At 34.4% G+C, this 15,374-nt stretch overlaps 1 protein-coding gene across 2 annotated transcripts in view; it reads right to left on the bottom strand.

The window, feature by feature from the left end:
• Window positions 1–15,374, bottom strand: part of qin (tudor domain-containing protein qin) — a 613,696-nt gene that overhangs the window by 106,033 nt on the left and 492,289 nt on the right. For both annotated transcript variants that reach the window (XM_081728961.1, XM_081728962.1), the window contains 2 exons: window positions 7,874–8,036; window positions 3,941–4,057 (listed from right to left, as the gene is read on the bottom strand). In XM_081728961.1, coding sequence (XP_081585087.1) covers window positions 3,941–4,057; window positions 7,874–8,036 — 280 coding nt within the window. The remainder of the gene's footprint in view (window positions 1–3,940; window positions 4,058–7,873; window positions 8,037–15,374) is intronic.

Genomic DNA, 15,374 nt, shown 5'->3' with positions numbered 1-15,374 from the left:
TAACCAAAGTAGTCAAACATTATAATCCAACTATTTTGATAGACTCCTGGTCACAAAAACCTGGAATCACTGACTACGGCCTTTCGGAGTTCAAAATTTCTTTTTGTGAGTTAGACATTTTTCAACTCGATTTTAAAATATTTCCCTTATAATGAATACCGATATATGTAAGCAACAATAATGAATTTATTGTTAAATTATGCAATGATTTGTGGGGAAAATGATTTCGTTACCTGAAAGTATGGATGTGAATGAACTTTACGGGACACATGAAGGGGAAGGCTCTAGAACACTGGCTCCACTCCCATATAATAATAATAATAATCTCCCACTCCTTACTTTGTTTTAGTTCCTTTTCGCTCCTTATATATATTATATAAACTATTATTATCTTTGAAATATTTTATTACTGAAACTAATAACATTGAACTTCAAACTTCGGGCAGTTCACCACCATGTTTGTTTACTTAACCACATTAGGCATATATAGATTCATTGTTTTATATACAAAGTAATAACAAATAATAATAATTTTAGATAAATGAAGTTTTCTTGTTATTTCTTTGATTTCGTGTTTATCATATAAATTTTATTTTGGTTTGCTTTTTATTTTATTCGAAATTCCACTCAATTGCGTTTCCGTCTTCTGATTCGATGTTGGATTATTCAATGGTGAATGACGTGAAAGGGGGTTGGTTGTATTTTGTCCAATTGTATATGAATTTCTCTTATAAATAACCGGTATTTTTAGGTCAAGGATATATTTTTATGATATCGCTTAAAAATATTTTTAATTTTTCTGATATTGTTTCACCTTTGAGAAACTGTCGAAATGTATATTGTTTTATACCTCGTGTGTTCTGTGATAATTTTAGTTTTCTTAGTTTTCTATTTCTTGATTCTATTGTGTTTGTATCTAGTTTGGGTTTTATGGGTTTACAAAATGTTTTTTGTGGTATACAGTGTGGTGTTCTTTGAAATTCATTTGTTCCCAATTAGTATATTGTTTTGCACTATATATTATTGTTGTTCCTGGTTTTATATATATATATATATATATATATATATATATATATATATATATATATATATATATATATATATATATATATATATATATATATATATATATATATGGCCTCAGTATTTCTTTCATTTTTCACTTTGAACTGTCGTCCTTTCTTGTTTCTCTTTAATACATTCCGAAGATAGTTACCGTTTCACCTTTTAATTTCCTTCCTCTATCGTATTTCCTTCTTGATAAGGTTTCATCGATTTCAACTGTGTGTTCTTGTCCAGTTATTTGTATATCTTTTGTTTGTTAACACATTACTTCACCGATTTCTCTTGAGAAACTAGTAGTGTACTGCGGTTTGTTTTGCTATGCCTAGATTGTCACATAGGAATCGCACTATTTGTTTTGCAATAAAGTATTGTGATATGAATACTATACAAAGTATAGTGATATGAATACAATTGAATTCCTTATGGTTTAGTGTTGTAAAGCCAAGTTATTGTATGTGGGATTGATGGTGTTGTTACATCCTACTTGATTAAAGCTTTTCTTTTTCTTTTGATACACCTAAACCTGTAACCTAAGCTAGCACTTCTATCTTTCACTGATATTACATTTCGGCACTTATCACATTCATACGTCTCACTTTCTTTCGGTATTATTCCTACGCTTTGGAAAAACTCTATGCACTCACTGCCGTTGTCGAATTTCGCGCCAAAGTTTACAAAAGTTAGGTCGTCTATATAATCCATCGCGATTTTTTTTTCTTTGTGTATTCGAAATTTATATTGGAGAATTGCTACCTAGAAGGCAGGGGCGGATCCAGAACTGACTTCTGGGGGGGGGGGTTGTCATACTGCTACTTTTAAGGGCTCCAAACTTTGGCATGGGTTTTATTTATATATATAAAATAAGAAAGTTTCCTCTTCTGGGGGGGATCGCCCCGATCGCCCCCCCCCCTGGATCCGCCCCTGCTAGAAGGGTTAGAAATATGGTAATTGGTTGCAGATTTTCGTGAGAGTGGGATGAGGTGAGTTTTTTAAATTTATTTTTCAATATATTTAAATAATATTTTCTTATTTTAGTGTTTCAGGGCAAGTTTGGTGAATCATAACAAAGTAAATTATTTGAAATTATTAATTAACCGAAATTCTTCTTGCAATAAAGGATTCCTTCTAATAATATATTATAAAATAATATACGTTTGGGGTGGGACGGGGGGCTCTGCCCCCACTGTTATTTTATAATATAGATTATTGGAATACATTCTTCAATGCAAGTGGTGTTTTGATTAGTTAATAGTTTGAAATAATTTACTTCGTCGTAATTTATCTAACTTGACCACTGGATAGTAGACCTAGAGGAGCACCTGTGTTCTAGAACCTTGTCCAAATGAAGTAGGCCATAGAACGCATCTGGCAATAATGGGTGACGATGAAGTAGATACAAGCTTTGCCTTCGAGTTACAGTTTTTTTATTTTTTTAATTTTTATTATTATTTAAAAATGGAGTTGGCATGGGATGACAGTTTATTTATCATTTCTCACGAGTACTTTGATATGAGTGATGGAAGGTTAAATTTTAAGGTTACTTTCTAATATGTAACGAAGGAAAGCTCCAACTGTATATCTCAATCTGAAGTTAGAATCAAAGTTAATGTTTAATTTCGTCGGTAAGTGTCATGGAAATAAAGGAAGTTCTGAAAATTTTGTCAAATAATGCAATCTAGCACAAATTCTAGAACCGGCACGCATTTGGCTCAAGTGCTGAAACTTGATGGGCATTATTTTGAGTAGATCTTGATTTACTGGATCATACCTATTGTCTTCGTTCTTCGTTGATCATAAATTAATTCTCACACACTATTAATGAACCTTTATATGTATCAGATTAATGGGGTAAAAACTAAAATAATATTTTGAGCTAAAACAATGATATATATATATATATATTTCGCAACTTTACAATAGAGAAAGAATTATGTTTTGTAATTTTAAATTAGACACTTTCGAAAGATAAATTAAGATATTTAAGATAGTGACGAAATATAACTGCCAAATAACTTAAATAGCTTATATCTCTCGGTAGAAATAAAAGGAAAAGTTAGATGCATATTTCCATTTTCTTTTATACAAGCTTACATGAAATACTAGAAGAACATTAACATATTGAATATGAATAAAATAACCTGCACGGAGGAAGACCTCCTTGCACATAATCTTCTTGTCTATTTGTTTCCTTTTATAACAAAATTAAAGGTTATAACTTACGAGCCTCCAATCAGTTTTTTCTTTCTGTTTATCTTGCATCTCATTTATATATTCTTGTTGGGCCTATCACCAGTTGTTTTTACTTTGAATGTTTTTGTTTTTCACTTTCAATATTTTTTCTAGTCTATGCTTCCTGGAAAGTGAAAATTCATGTTTTCCAGGAAGCATTCCTTAAGCTTATTTTTACAATGGTATACAAATCTTTTAACACACATCGAATAATCCAAAATTATATCACTATATCAGGGAGCAAAATTTCCGGTTGGCAGGTCGCCACTGGTGACTAGAAATTTAGAGCTGGCGACCAGTGTTTAGTGGGAATGGTTTTGCCTGAACTCACAGAGCTGCGCATGAATTGATTATCCTGAATCTAATTCTCTCGTTTTGAAATTTTATACCCTGATGTAATCTCTTTCTTTGTCAAACCAAAGGCAGTGGGGGGGGGGGGGGAGCTCTCATAATTTGTACGTGAGAGATAATGGCGACCATCATTTTTTAATTGGCAAGTGACTGAAATTTTTCGCCCTAATATATATATATATATATATATATATATATATATATATATATATATATATATATATATATATATATATTTGAAAGAGAGGGAACTATTTATGAATCTTCAACATATTTATAATACAATAAACCTTACCCTCTGAACATAGAAATGATGTGGTGAATGTATATAACTGATCATTACATCTAATATTGTTCCTTGTTGAAACGAAGTCTCTTGGAAAAACTGCTTTTGCTTCTGTTGTGTTAATGGCTAGAAGGAAAAAAAAAAAATAATAAAATTTGCAATTAAATACATTTTTGGAGATTTTATTTATAATATAATAGCAAAGGGAATTTACATACACAACTTAGTTTCCATTCTACATTATTTGCCATATATGATGTTAAAACGACAATAGGATGAAAACATATTCAACTATTTAACACTCACATATACATTTCAGAATAAAGATGAATTTCGGACAAAACGGCATTATGTACGGAAAACTACTTCAACGCTTGAAGGTCTATGTGGAAAAGATTATAAGAAATTAACAAATTAATTTTACACAGAAATAAGACCTCTACTAGCAGAAGTGGCTAGGAAGAGGGTATTTACTTGGGAAACTAAGACAAGAAGCTATGACAGAAGATCATAGAATATACGCAGGTAAGTACAAGTTATATCGGTTAGGACAAACAATTAAATTTCTAGAATTAATGGCATGTGCCTCTTGTCTACACAATCCATCAATTACGAAGCTTTAACTACGTGCTACTCTTCAAAACTTAAATAATTTTTAAAGTGAATTTACAGTTAATACAAAATATTGGAGTTAGGATATAAATTTTGTTCAGAAAAAAAAAGTACCTATATCGGTATTATACAGTGAAATTATTGATTCATATGTTTCCAACAGTACATAAACTCGTTTTTCAATATATATATATATATATATATATATATATATATATATATATATATATATATATATATATGCATTTAAAGAAACTAAAACTGAACTACTTAATACAAAATAAATCAATAGGTGAGTAATTCTGCCCCTAGGACAAAGAAATCATATTTTACCAGAATAACTTTGACTACTGGTACATTAATATTCCCTATATCAAATATGGCAGGAGGTTAGCGGAAAAGGATGAGAACCTTTGACAGACGAGGTGTGTTCAGAAAGTATCGAACCTTATTTTTTCCCGCGTAAACCAATGAAGCAAGAGAGACTTTCTTAAGTATAGGTGTAGAGGAGAGACTCATGCGCAGTCATGATTTTTTCCCGCCCGCAGGAACAGTCAGAAGCTGGCAGTCGGCCAACAAGTGAAGACATGTAGTAAGCGGTCGTCGGATTTCAGTTTTTGTAAAATGACAAAAAACTTCAGCAGGGATATTGCATGAAATTTTGCCAAAAGCTTGGAGATACCCAAGCGGAAACTATTCGCAAGATTCAACAGGCTTTCGGGGACGATGTAACGAGCACCTCCCGCATGAAGGAGTGGTACAACCGCTTCAAAGATGGCCGCACATCAGTGGACAGTGAACCACGTTCAGGTAGGCCCTCAACAACCCGGAATGATAATGCCATTGAGCAAGTGCGGTCTGAGGTCTCGCAGAACCGTCGTATCACACTCCAAGAAATTGTGAACGATGTAGAGGTAAGTACCAGACCTGTACATTCAATTTAGAACGAGAATTTGGGCATGAGGAAAGTGTCTGCGAAATCTGTACCGGAGCTGCTAACAACGGAGCCTATTCTGCGCATTTAATTCAGGCTTTCATTGCCAAACACAATATTCCTGTGCGTCATCAGGCTTCCTACTCACCCGACATGGCTCAGTGTTACTTTTGGTTATTTCCCAAGCTGAAAATGCCACTAAAATGGACCCAATTTGAATCAAGAGAAGACATCATGCGGAATACGACGGCACGGTTGCTCACCATTCCAAAAACCGCGTTCCAGAAGGGTTTCCAACAATGGCGGAAAAGCTGGGAGAAGTGTGTGCATTACCAAGGAGACTACTTGGAAGGGGACTAGTGTCACGTATTCCGAAATCAATAAATGTATTTTTGCCAACCAAAGGTTTGATACTTTTTGAACACACCTCGTAGAACAATAGTAGCACCGAATCACAGATAAACACCACTCAACCAGAGCCAGATAGGAGAAACGAAAGTAATACAAGGATAACAAACAACACGGGATGTAAGGAAGCAATGGAGAGAAGAAAGAAAAAAAAAAAAAAAACACTACATAGGGGGTTCCCGGAATATGTAGATAAGGATACAACACTTCAGTGGATGAAAATATAAGACTTATATCCAGAGACCAAAGACCTAATGTGAAGAACACAAGACAAGATAATAAATACAAAACACTACGAAAAACAGTCAGCAAGATATTACAACACAGAACAATTCTACATGACAAACGCAGAAGATATCAAATATATCCAGAAACAATACAACATATCATAAGTGAATGCTCAGATGATAACACGAACTTAATACAACAGAAAGTAATACCAGAAGAGTGCTGTACTACAATACCAATCAGAAGTCACACTAGAAAAGGACAAACACCAATGTTACTGGGACAAAACAGGACTAACGGATAAAAGAAGTACGTCATAACAGATCGGACATCAAAGTAATAAGCAAAGAAAAAGACGAGATACATCTAATACAGGGATGCAAATAAGCAATAAAATTTTACTAGCCCCCTCCCCCCAAAAAATCCACTAGCCCACATTCTTGTCTTCACTGTCTGAAATAAATAATAGTGATATTAAAAAACTCGCCCTCACTGATGAACCACTCGCCCCGGGCGAGTTGGCGAGCGGTTATTTGCATCCCTGATCTAATACAATACCGAACACAAGAAAGCACACAGAGAAAAAAAAAATCGAAAATACAGATAACTAGCCCCACAACATAAAAGAACAATGCAAGACCAAGAATGTGAAAATAATATCAATACTACTATCGGATACCAGAGTGGTCTACAAGACGTTGAAAAAGACACCTAAAATAATTAGAATTAAAGAAAAAAATTATAACAAGATAAAGCAGAGCGTAATATTAGACACATGTAGAATTACAAGGAGCTTCCTGCAAATCTTAGAATAAAAGGAAAATCAAAGAAGCAGAAGTGTATTTGAATGGTGCATCCTCTGCTGAAATGAGGAAGGCAAAAAAAAAATATTAATTAATTAATTAATTAATTAATTAATTAATTAATAATAATAATAATAATAATAAAAACTACGCAAATTGCGAGTTGTTTAATTTCGTTCCTTGTCAGAATCCAGGCTATGACATGTGTACCTCATTGAGGATTCAAATTATATATGATTCAATCGGTCCGGAACTTCACGAGTTCCGTTATACTCTTTCTTACACCACTAGGCTATACTCATTGGCTGATTTTCCTCGTCCAAGACGTTTACCAGCTATTAGTGCAGTAGCGTACCCAGGAATTTATTTCGGGGGGGGGGGGTTCAAACTAAATATGAAGCTATTTTATATTAAAATTGCTAAAATTGCCCCTAAAATTAGGCTAAATTTTTAAAAAAGTCGAAATTTCGGGGGGGGGGGGGTCCGGACCCCCGTGTCCCCCCCCTTCCGTACGTCCCTGTATTAGTGTTTCTCTATCTTTCGGTGATATCTATTTTGGCTTTAACTTTACGGCTACGCATTTTCAAATAAATAAAAGAAAAGAAAGCCATTAATGAAAAACATTCTTGTGTATGAATGCATCGAAATTTTCCCGTGTTACTCACAGTTTTAAGCAACATCTTAATATATTTTTAACAAAATAACAATTAAAACAACGATATATGGCAGAAAAATACTCTTATAATTTCCTTATTAGGTATTATTTTAAACTTCCACGACAGAATTCAGCCAGTTCTGAGATCAGATTTTTCTGGGTTACTCCAATCGTAGTACACTGTAACATTTTCTACGTAATATTGTCACTTATTAGGAATTACCAACTTGCTACTTAAAAATTTTAAGGAAATAAGTTTTCCCTCAGTATGTATTAACAAACAGATAATTCAAGTAACTTACCAAAGGCTTTTTGTCATTTACTACTGCAGCAAATTCCAGGAAAAGTAACACGTCTCGAACGGAAACAGGTATATCATTTTCTATTTCTTCGTGCGGGGGTCTACACAAATCAACATAGTAGACACCTGCCTCAAACTGCATTACATACATTGTGATCATATTACTGAAAACAAAAAATATAACAAATTTATTGTTAACCAAGTATATACAACAAATTTAATAAAAGGAGCAATATTTATACTGGTTCAATAAGTATCCAATATCACACTAGAAGCTTTTCTTAGTAATAATAGCAATCGTAAAATGTCTATGTTAGTAAGAAAAATAATTCACAGGACCCCTCTAGGCTTATTCTTCCGACTTCTTGCTATTGCCTTTATACGGCGGGTTCCACTTTCTTTAGACCAGTGGTTCCTGAATTTTTTCGGGAGGGGAGGAATCAGTCACGGAGATTTAAACATACCTTCATCCTTTGCATCGGTACACGCCAAAACAGCAGAAGCATTGACGGTGAAATGGAAAGCATGTTAGGTTATTTAGGTATGTTTAAATCAAGCTTAACTTTAAGTAACAAGAAATATGATTTGCCTGTTAGTACAGAAATACAAAGAAAAAGGAAATTTATTTAATACATTCATTGACTATAACGTAATACAAATACATCCAATTAAAAAATCCTAGTTCTGACCATCCGTTTAATTAACTTATTCTTTTCTTCATTTTTCGTTGGGCGTTAACACACGACTTGCTACTGGAAAGAAGAGTGATTTTCGCCAGACCTGACAAAACGGTAAGTTAGTCTATTAGCTGACACGAAAGTCCTGATAGTTACCTAGATTCAGAGTTACCTTCTGTTGCAAAATCTTTGTTAAATCGATTAAGCACTCACATTTGTGAAATGTCAATATTGACTGGCTAAATAATCTGTATAACAGTGGCTTTGGACTAGTTCAATACAGTCACCAGAAATTTAAGAACAAACATTACAGAACGGCACACACGAAGGTAACAAAATAAAATAATCAGTTTTCTGTAAATTAAATTAATTCATATCTTGCTATTATAAGGTGATGCGATAGGAAGGTGTTTTTTTCCTTTTTCAAACTCTCAAATCCTGGACAAAACGATCTATCTAACTAAATAAAAATTACGTGATTAGTAAGCGATAAGTTCGAAGTTTAACGAGATTCACTGAACATCAGTTAGTACAATTTCAATTTCCTTCATTTCAATTTGAATTCTGAAATTCTTGAATGCTGCATTGTAAATAATTACCATGCATTCCAAGTTCTTTAAGATTTAGATCAAATGGTACTCTCGGTTAGCCTGTTAATAATCACATAACAATTACTAGGTTCACAGAAAATTCAAAAAGAACTTTCGGAGAATAACTCCTTACAGGAAGTAGAATATATATATGAGGACTACTGGAAAAGTCTCGTCAAACTACTACTAACAGTGATACTAGCGTTCCGCTATTATAAAATTCAGAAGAATCGACTTTTCTATGTTTAAATTATCTTTGTTTGTTTGCTTAAGCTGATTCATTTATTTTTCACAGCAGTTTGAAGCAGTAGTTTTGTGAAAGAAATGCAAATTTCTCGTGAACACTTTCGGGCAATGATTGTTTATTATTATTATTTTACTATAGTTTATATTTTAATGATTTCAAATTTTAATGATAGTTTAACACCGAAACAATCCATCAAGCGTCTTCCTTTGGCTTTGGGAATGAATGACCATCCAATATGATTGTGTACAATTGGTTTTCAGAATTTCAGCGTTGGCGCTTACGTCAATCATGAATTTCGTGAAGGTCGTCCATTCACATCTGTTCTTATTTATTTATTTATTTATTTATTGTAACAACAACACAACAGGCGTCCTGCCCATTTACAGTGTTTGTTTACATATATGGTAAAATATCTTTATTTTTACAGAAAAAAAACATACAGAAATTTTTATTGTTTCATTAATTAACTCAGCTCATCATACTACAAATTGTGTTCCTAAACATTTTTTCAGACATATTGAATATGTCTATCATTTCACACTTTTCTTCAATATTATTGTAGTGAGAGCTCATTCTCCATAAAGGGGATTTATACAGGATGTCAGTGCGTGCTTTCTTACAGTACATGGTACTACTATTGCTTAACCTCGTTCTAGACGTCGGAACATGCAGAAATATATTAGAACTTAGTTCTATGCAATCAATTTTATTATTTATTATTTTATGTAGAAAAACTAAATCATTAACATACCTACGTTGCTCTAATGTCGGTATATTGAAATTGTTTGTTAGTTCTGGGTATGATATGTATGCTGGGTACATTCCAGTTTTTTTATACATTAGTAATCTCAAAAACTTACACTGCACTCTTTCAATCATTTGGATATATTTTCCATTATGAGGAGTCCAAATAACAGAAGCGTATTCCAGTTGGGATCTAATATACGAATAATATAGTTTCAAAATTGTCATGTGGCTACGGAAGTCTCTACTTACACGACAAACAAATCCAAGACTCTTATAAGCATTGTTTGCAATAGTTTCAATGTGATTTGCGAAAGTCAGTTTTGGGTCGAAGGTAACACCAAGGTCTTTAACAGTTTCCGGCCTACAAAGATTTATACCGTCAATAGTATAATCATAATTTATGTATTTTCCTTTTCTAGTAAATGTAATAGCTTTACATTTAGTTATGTTTAGGCTAAATTTATTCACGTGGCACCAGTGTTTTACATTTTCCAAGTCTTCCTGGAGGTTTTTACAGTCTTCAAGTGATTTAATTTGAGTATATAATTTTAAGTCATCTGCAAATAGTAAAGTATGCGATTTCTTGATGTGCTTAGTTATGTCATTGATAGTGATGAGGAATAATAAAGGTCCAAGGTTTGATCCTTGCGGTACTCCCGATGTAGCATTAAAATTTTTGGAGATATGACCTTTGTAAGCTACAGATTGTTTACGATCACGTAAGTATGATGTGAAAAGTACTAATGCTTGCTTAGAAAGATTCATAAGAGCTAGTTTTTCAAGCAAAATGTCGTGGTTAACTAAATCGAACGCTTTCTGAAAGTCTGTATAGATTACATCCACCTGCCCTCCTTTGTCTAGTTCTGAAGCTATAAAGTTTGTTATAATTGTCAAATTAGTTGAAGTGGATCTATTCTTGAGAAATCCGTGTTGGTATACAGAGATACTGGATCTAACATGATTAAGTAAGCGATTGTGTATTATATATTCATAAATTTTTGCAAATGGGGATAGAATTGCAATTGATCTAAAGCTTTCTATATTTTTAGCATTGCTAGTCTTTGGAATAGGACATATCAAGCTTTCTTTCCATCGGTCTGGAAAAACATTATATTTTACGGACATGTTTAATAGTATATGTATAGGATGTTTTATGATATCAATAGTTCCCTTTATTATGTAGGGTGGGATACCATCAGGGCCACACGCTGTTCTAGATTTCAACCTTTTAATGGCATGTTCTATTTCTGATATTGTTATTTCAGTGATTTGGAAAATATCGAGTGATATACTTCTAGGTTCGTGCGACATTAGAGCATCAGTGTTATAACTCACAGGTTCATGATTGTAAACAGACTTAAAATAATGTGCAAAAGCCTCCGCAATATCCCTGTTACACTGTAGACTTTCACCATTATACATAAGGGGGCCATTAGTCAAATGCCTTGTTTTATTTTTGATAAAATTCCAAAAGTTTGTTGGATCATCTGCTATGCAATTCTCGGAGTTAGCTACGAATTCTTTGTATGCTTTCGCAATTTTTGTCTTTACCTCCGTCCTTAAACTACAAAATTTATCACGGTAATATGTATTGTTGTCTATTGTGTTCTTCCACTTTTTGTGATAGTACGATTTTTGCTTGATTTTTCGAATTATTTCTGAGTTAAACCAGACAGGAAAGATTTTATTACTGGGATTCTTTTTAGTTGGAATGCATTGTTTAAATACGTCGTTAATTAATTGATAAAAAGTTTCTACAGCTTTATTTACGTCATTTAAATATGAAAGGCAATTAAAATTAACTTTTGAAAGTTCTAAATACAATTTATGATAATCGGCTTTTCTGAAATTAAAACCAGATGATCTATTGTTTACTTTTGGTTTTGGAAAACGTTTAACTGAAAGCGCTATAATTAAGGGGGGATGGTGATTGTCTATAGGTACCAATGGTGAATTTTCACGGTTTACTTCAATTTCGCATGCATTCGAGAGTACTAGGTCCAGTGTACGGTTATTGGTATTTTGTATATTATTATACATAGTTAAATTATAGAGTGACAGGAAATTGAGGAGGCTTTTACATTTAGTTGAGGAATGAGTGAAGTCAAACATAGAATTGCTAATTTCCGGGAGGTTGAAGTCCCCAATACAGAGAATAGAGCTACCCACTGGGCAATTACTTTCAATGAATTGATAGAAGTTTTTGTAAGTGCTTATTTTCGATTCTGGCCCTATATACAAAGCACAAATATACACAACTAATGATTTGTTTATAAGTTTGATTAGAATACATTCAAATCCTGCATCATATGAATTAACAAACTGAACATTGAAATCTGAATGTATTGCTATTATTACACCCCCTCCCTTTGATGTCCCAAATAGTTTCAAGTTCCTGTCTTGACGAAATACCGTGTATCTGTCATCAAAATATTCAGAATTATAGTAACCCTCACACAACCAACTTTCAACAGCTATAATAATATCATAGTTAGAAGATAAAACATTAGTATAAAATATTTCACTTTTACATCGTAAGCTACGACAATTCTGGAAATATATTTGCAAGTTAGTTCTACCTATTTGTGTTAACGTGTCGCTGACCTTCTTTTTTAAACATTCTAGTACATGCATATTTTTATCTCTTATCTTACTTACAGATGGAGAGTCCTTGATACACATTTTTCATTTGACTGGGTTTGTCACAATAAGTTGGTTCTTGGACGAAGAGGGGGAAGATAAACTCTTCTTCCTGCTCCCTGTGGTGCCTTCGGAACTCAGCTGTTGGATTTCTTTAGCCCCGGGCTGTTCAGGTGGCACACTATCACTTTGGAATGCAGTCATTGTTGTTTGCTGCTGGTCTCTTTCTTTCAAGTCCCAAAGGGTGAATCTCTTCCCATCTATGAATAAAAACCGAAATTGCATATACGCGAAGCTTCCTTTCCTTCTAGCCTCATCTAGGTAAAATTGAAGTTGCTTCCGTTCGTCACGCACCTTATTTGAATAATCCTGGTCGACGTATATTTTAGTGCCTCGAAGTTTGCTCCTATTTTTTAACACAAGTTCCTTCTTTTTATCACTAATAAATTTGCACACAATAGGTCGGTTTCTTCCTGGCGCTTTCCTTCCCACTCTGTGCGTTCGCTGTAGGTCTTCGTCTTTTAGTTCAATATGGAGTCTATCCTGAATCACTGTTCTCACTTTGGTTTCGGTTTCTTCCCAAGTTTCTTTTACACTTTCTTCTATGCCATATATCACTAAATTTTGTCTTCTTGAATGGTTTTCAAGATAGTCGATTTTGTCTTCTAAATATTTCGCATATTCTCGTAAATCACTCACTTCACTAGACATGTTTTTTAACTGTAATTCAACGTTGTTGAACCTGCTTGTTAGTTCACATACACTCGTTTTTAATTGTTTTATTTCTACGACAATTTGCTCGTTGGAACTGCGAACATTGTTAAGGATTTCCTTGATATCTGCCAATTCAGATTTGTGAGGGGGCCCTGGATTGCTTTCCACACAACCAATTATAAGCATCGTAACTAGAACCAAACCGTATACAAAATATGCATTTTGGCGTTTGGTACCCCTTTCACACTGTACATCAGAACTGTTTTTCACTAACGCAGTAAAAAGGCCTATTCTGGCCCTCCACGCACTTATTGTATCTCCCATGTTACGCTTGGTCGCACTTCGGAGCTCGCTGCAGACACGTCTTCACTCTACGAAGGCACTGAAGTCTTGTCAGTAATGTTAATAAAATGAAATGAAATCTTTGAGTTTTACGTCCCACGGTTATGCCGGTAAGGCTAAAGCAGACGGTGATGATGAGTAATGAATGAAATGGTGGAATGAAGATAGTGGGAGGAAACGGGAGAACCCCGAGAAAACCCACGCACACGGTGTTTGTCCACTACAAAGTTCACTTGGCGGGGGCAGTAATGTTGATGTTGTGCGTGAAATGATAGAAAGAGATCGGCATATAACATAATGTGAGATTCAGGCATCTTTGAACATTGATATGAAAGCAATACATACGATTTTGCAAGGTCATCTGAACGTACGGACTTTCACGCTGTTGGATCCCAGACAACTTTACTGTACCGAAGCTCAAAAACTGGCTCATGTCAATTGATGTAAAGGAGTGCTTTAAAAAAATCCAACCGATATCAGCCAAATTTGGGGTACTACAATGTTACAGGGAACGAAACTTGGATCTATTCATACAAACAGGAAGCTATCAGCAATCCACTGTTTGGGTGTTTCAAAATGAGCCGAAATCAATAAAAGTTGTTCGTTCGAGGACTACTGCCACGCAAATGATTGCTTATTTCTTCAGATATACCGGACATGTGACAACTCGGGAAGATTGACGGACCTGTAAATGCTGAGGAGTTTACAACAATTTGTTTGCCAGAGGCCATCAATGAATTGCGCAATAAACACAAATCGTCGCATCAGTCTTCACCACGACAAGCCAGTTCGCAGTCAGCACACAAAACTGTCAATATCTTGTCCAGTAAAAAGTCGAATTAATGACTCGTTGCCCGTCCTCGCCTGATTTGACACCTAATGCCTTCTTTTTGTTCCCATAAATAAAATAAGAGATCTGTGTCGCCTGAAGCAGCTGTTGATGCAATCCGAACAGCAGTTTCTGAGGTACTTCTTGAAACTGCTGTGAAAATCGAACACGATTAACTAGATAGAGTTGTGAATGTATGAGAATAGATCACAATACTACAAATACAGTGAAACGAGAATGTAAGGAAAACAAGAGAATCCCTGAGAAAGACACTGTAAGGGAAAGAGAAGAATCCCTGAGAAAAACACTGATTACTATTTTCTTATCACAAACTAGCATTCAAAGATAATTAAATCATATAAAGGTCTATGAATTTATAATAGCAGAATACTAGAGCCACTGTTAGTAGTAGTGGGGGCGTGGTGGCTCAGTGGTAGAGCGTTCATCTCCGGTGCTTGGGGTCCTTGGTTCGATCACAGATCGTACAGTGTGGACTTTGTGGTGAACAAACACCGTGCTCGTGGGTTTTCTCAGGGTACTCCCGTTTCCTCCCACTTTTTTCATTGCACCATTTCACTCATTTCTCATCATCACCATCTCCTTTAGCCTAACCGGCATACCGTGGGACGTAAAACTTAAAGATTTCATTTCATTTCATGTTAGTAGTAGTTTGCAGAAACTTCTACAACAGCACTTGTATGAATAGTTTAGAAGCT

This window comes from Thermobia domestica, chromosome 10, assembly GCF_964235325.1.
Source record: "Thermobia domestica chromosome 10, izTheDome1.hap1.1, whole genome shotgun sequence".
Taxonomy (NCBI): Eukaryota; Metazoa; Arthropoda; class Insecta; order Zygentoma; family Lepismatidae; genus Thermobia; species Thermobia domestica.
This window is presented reverse-complemented; position numbering and strand designations above follow the sequence as displayed.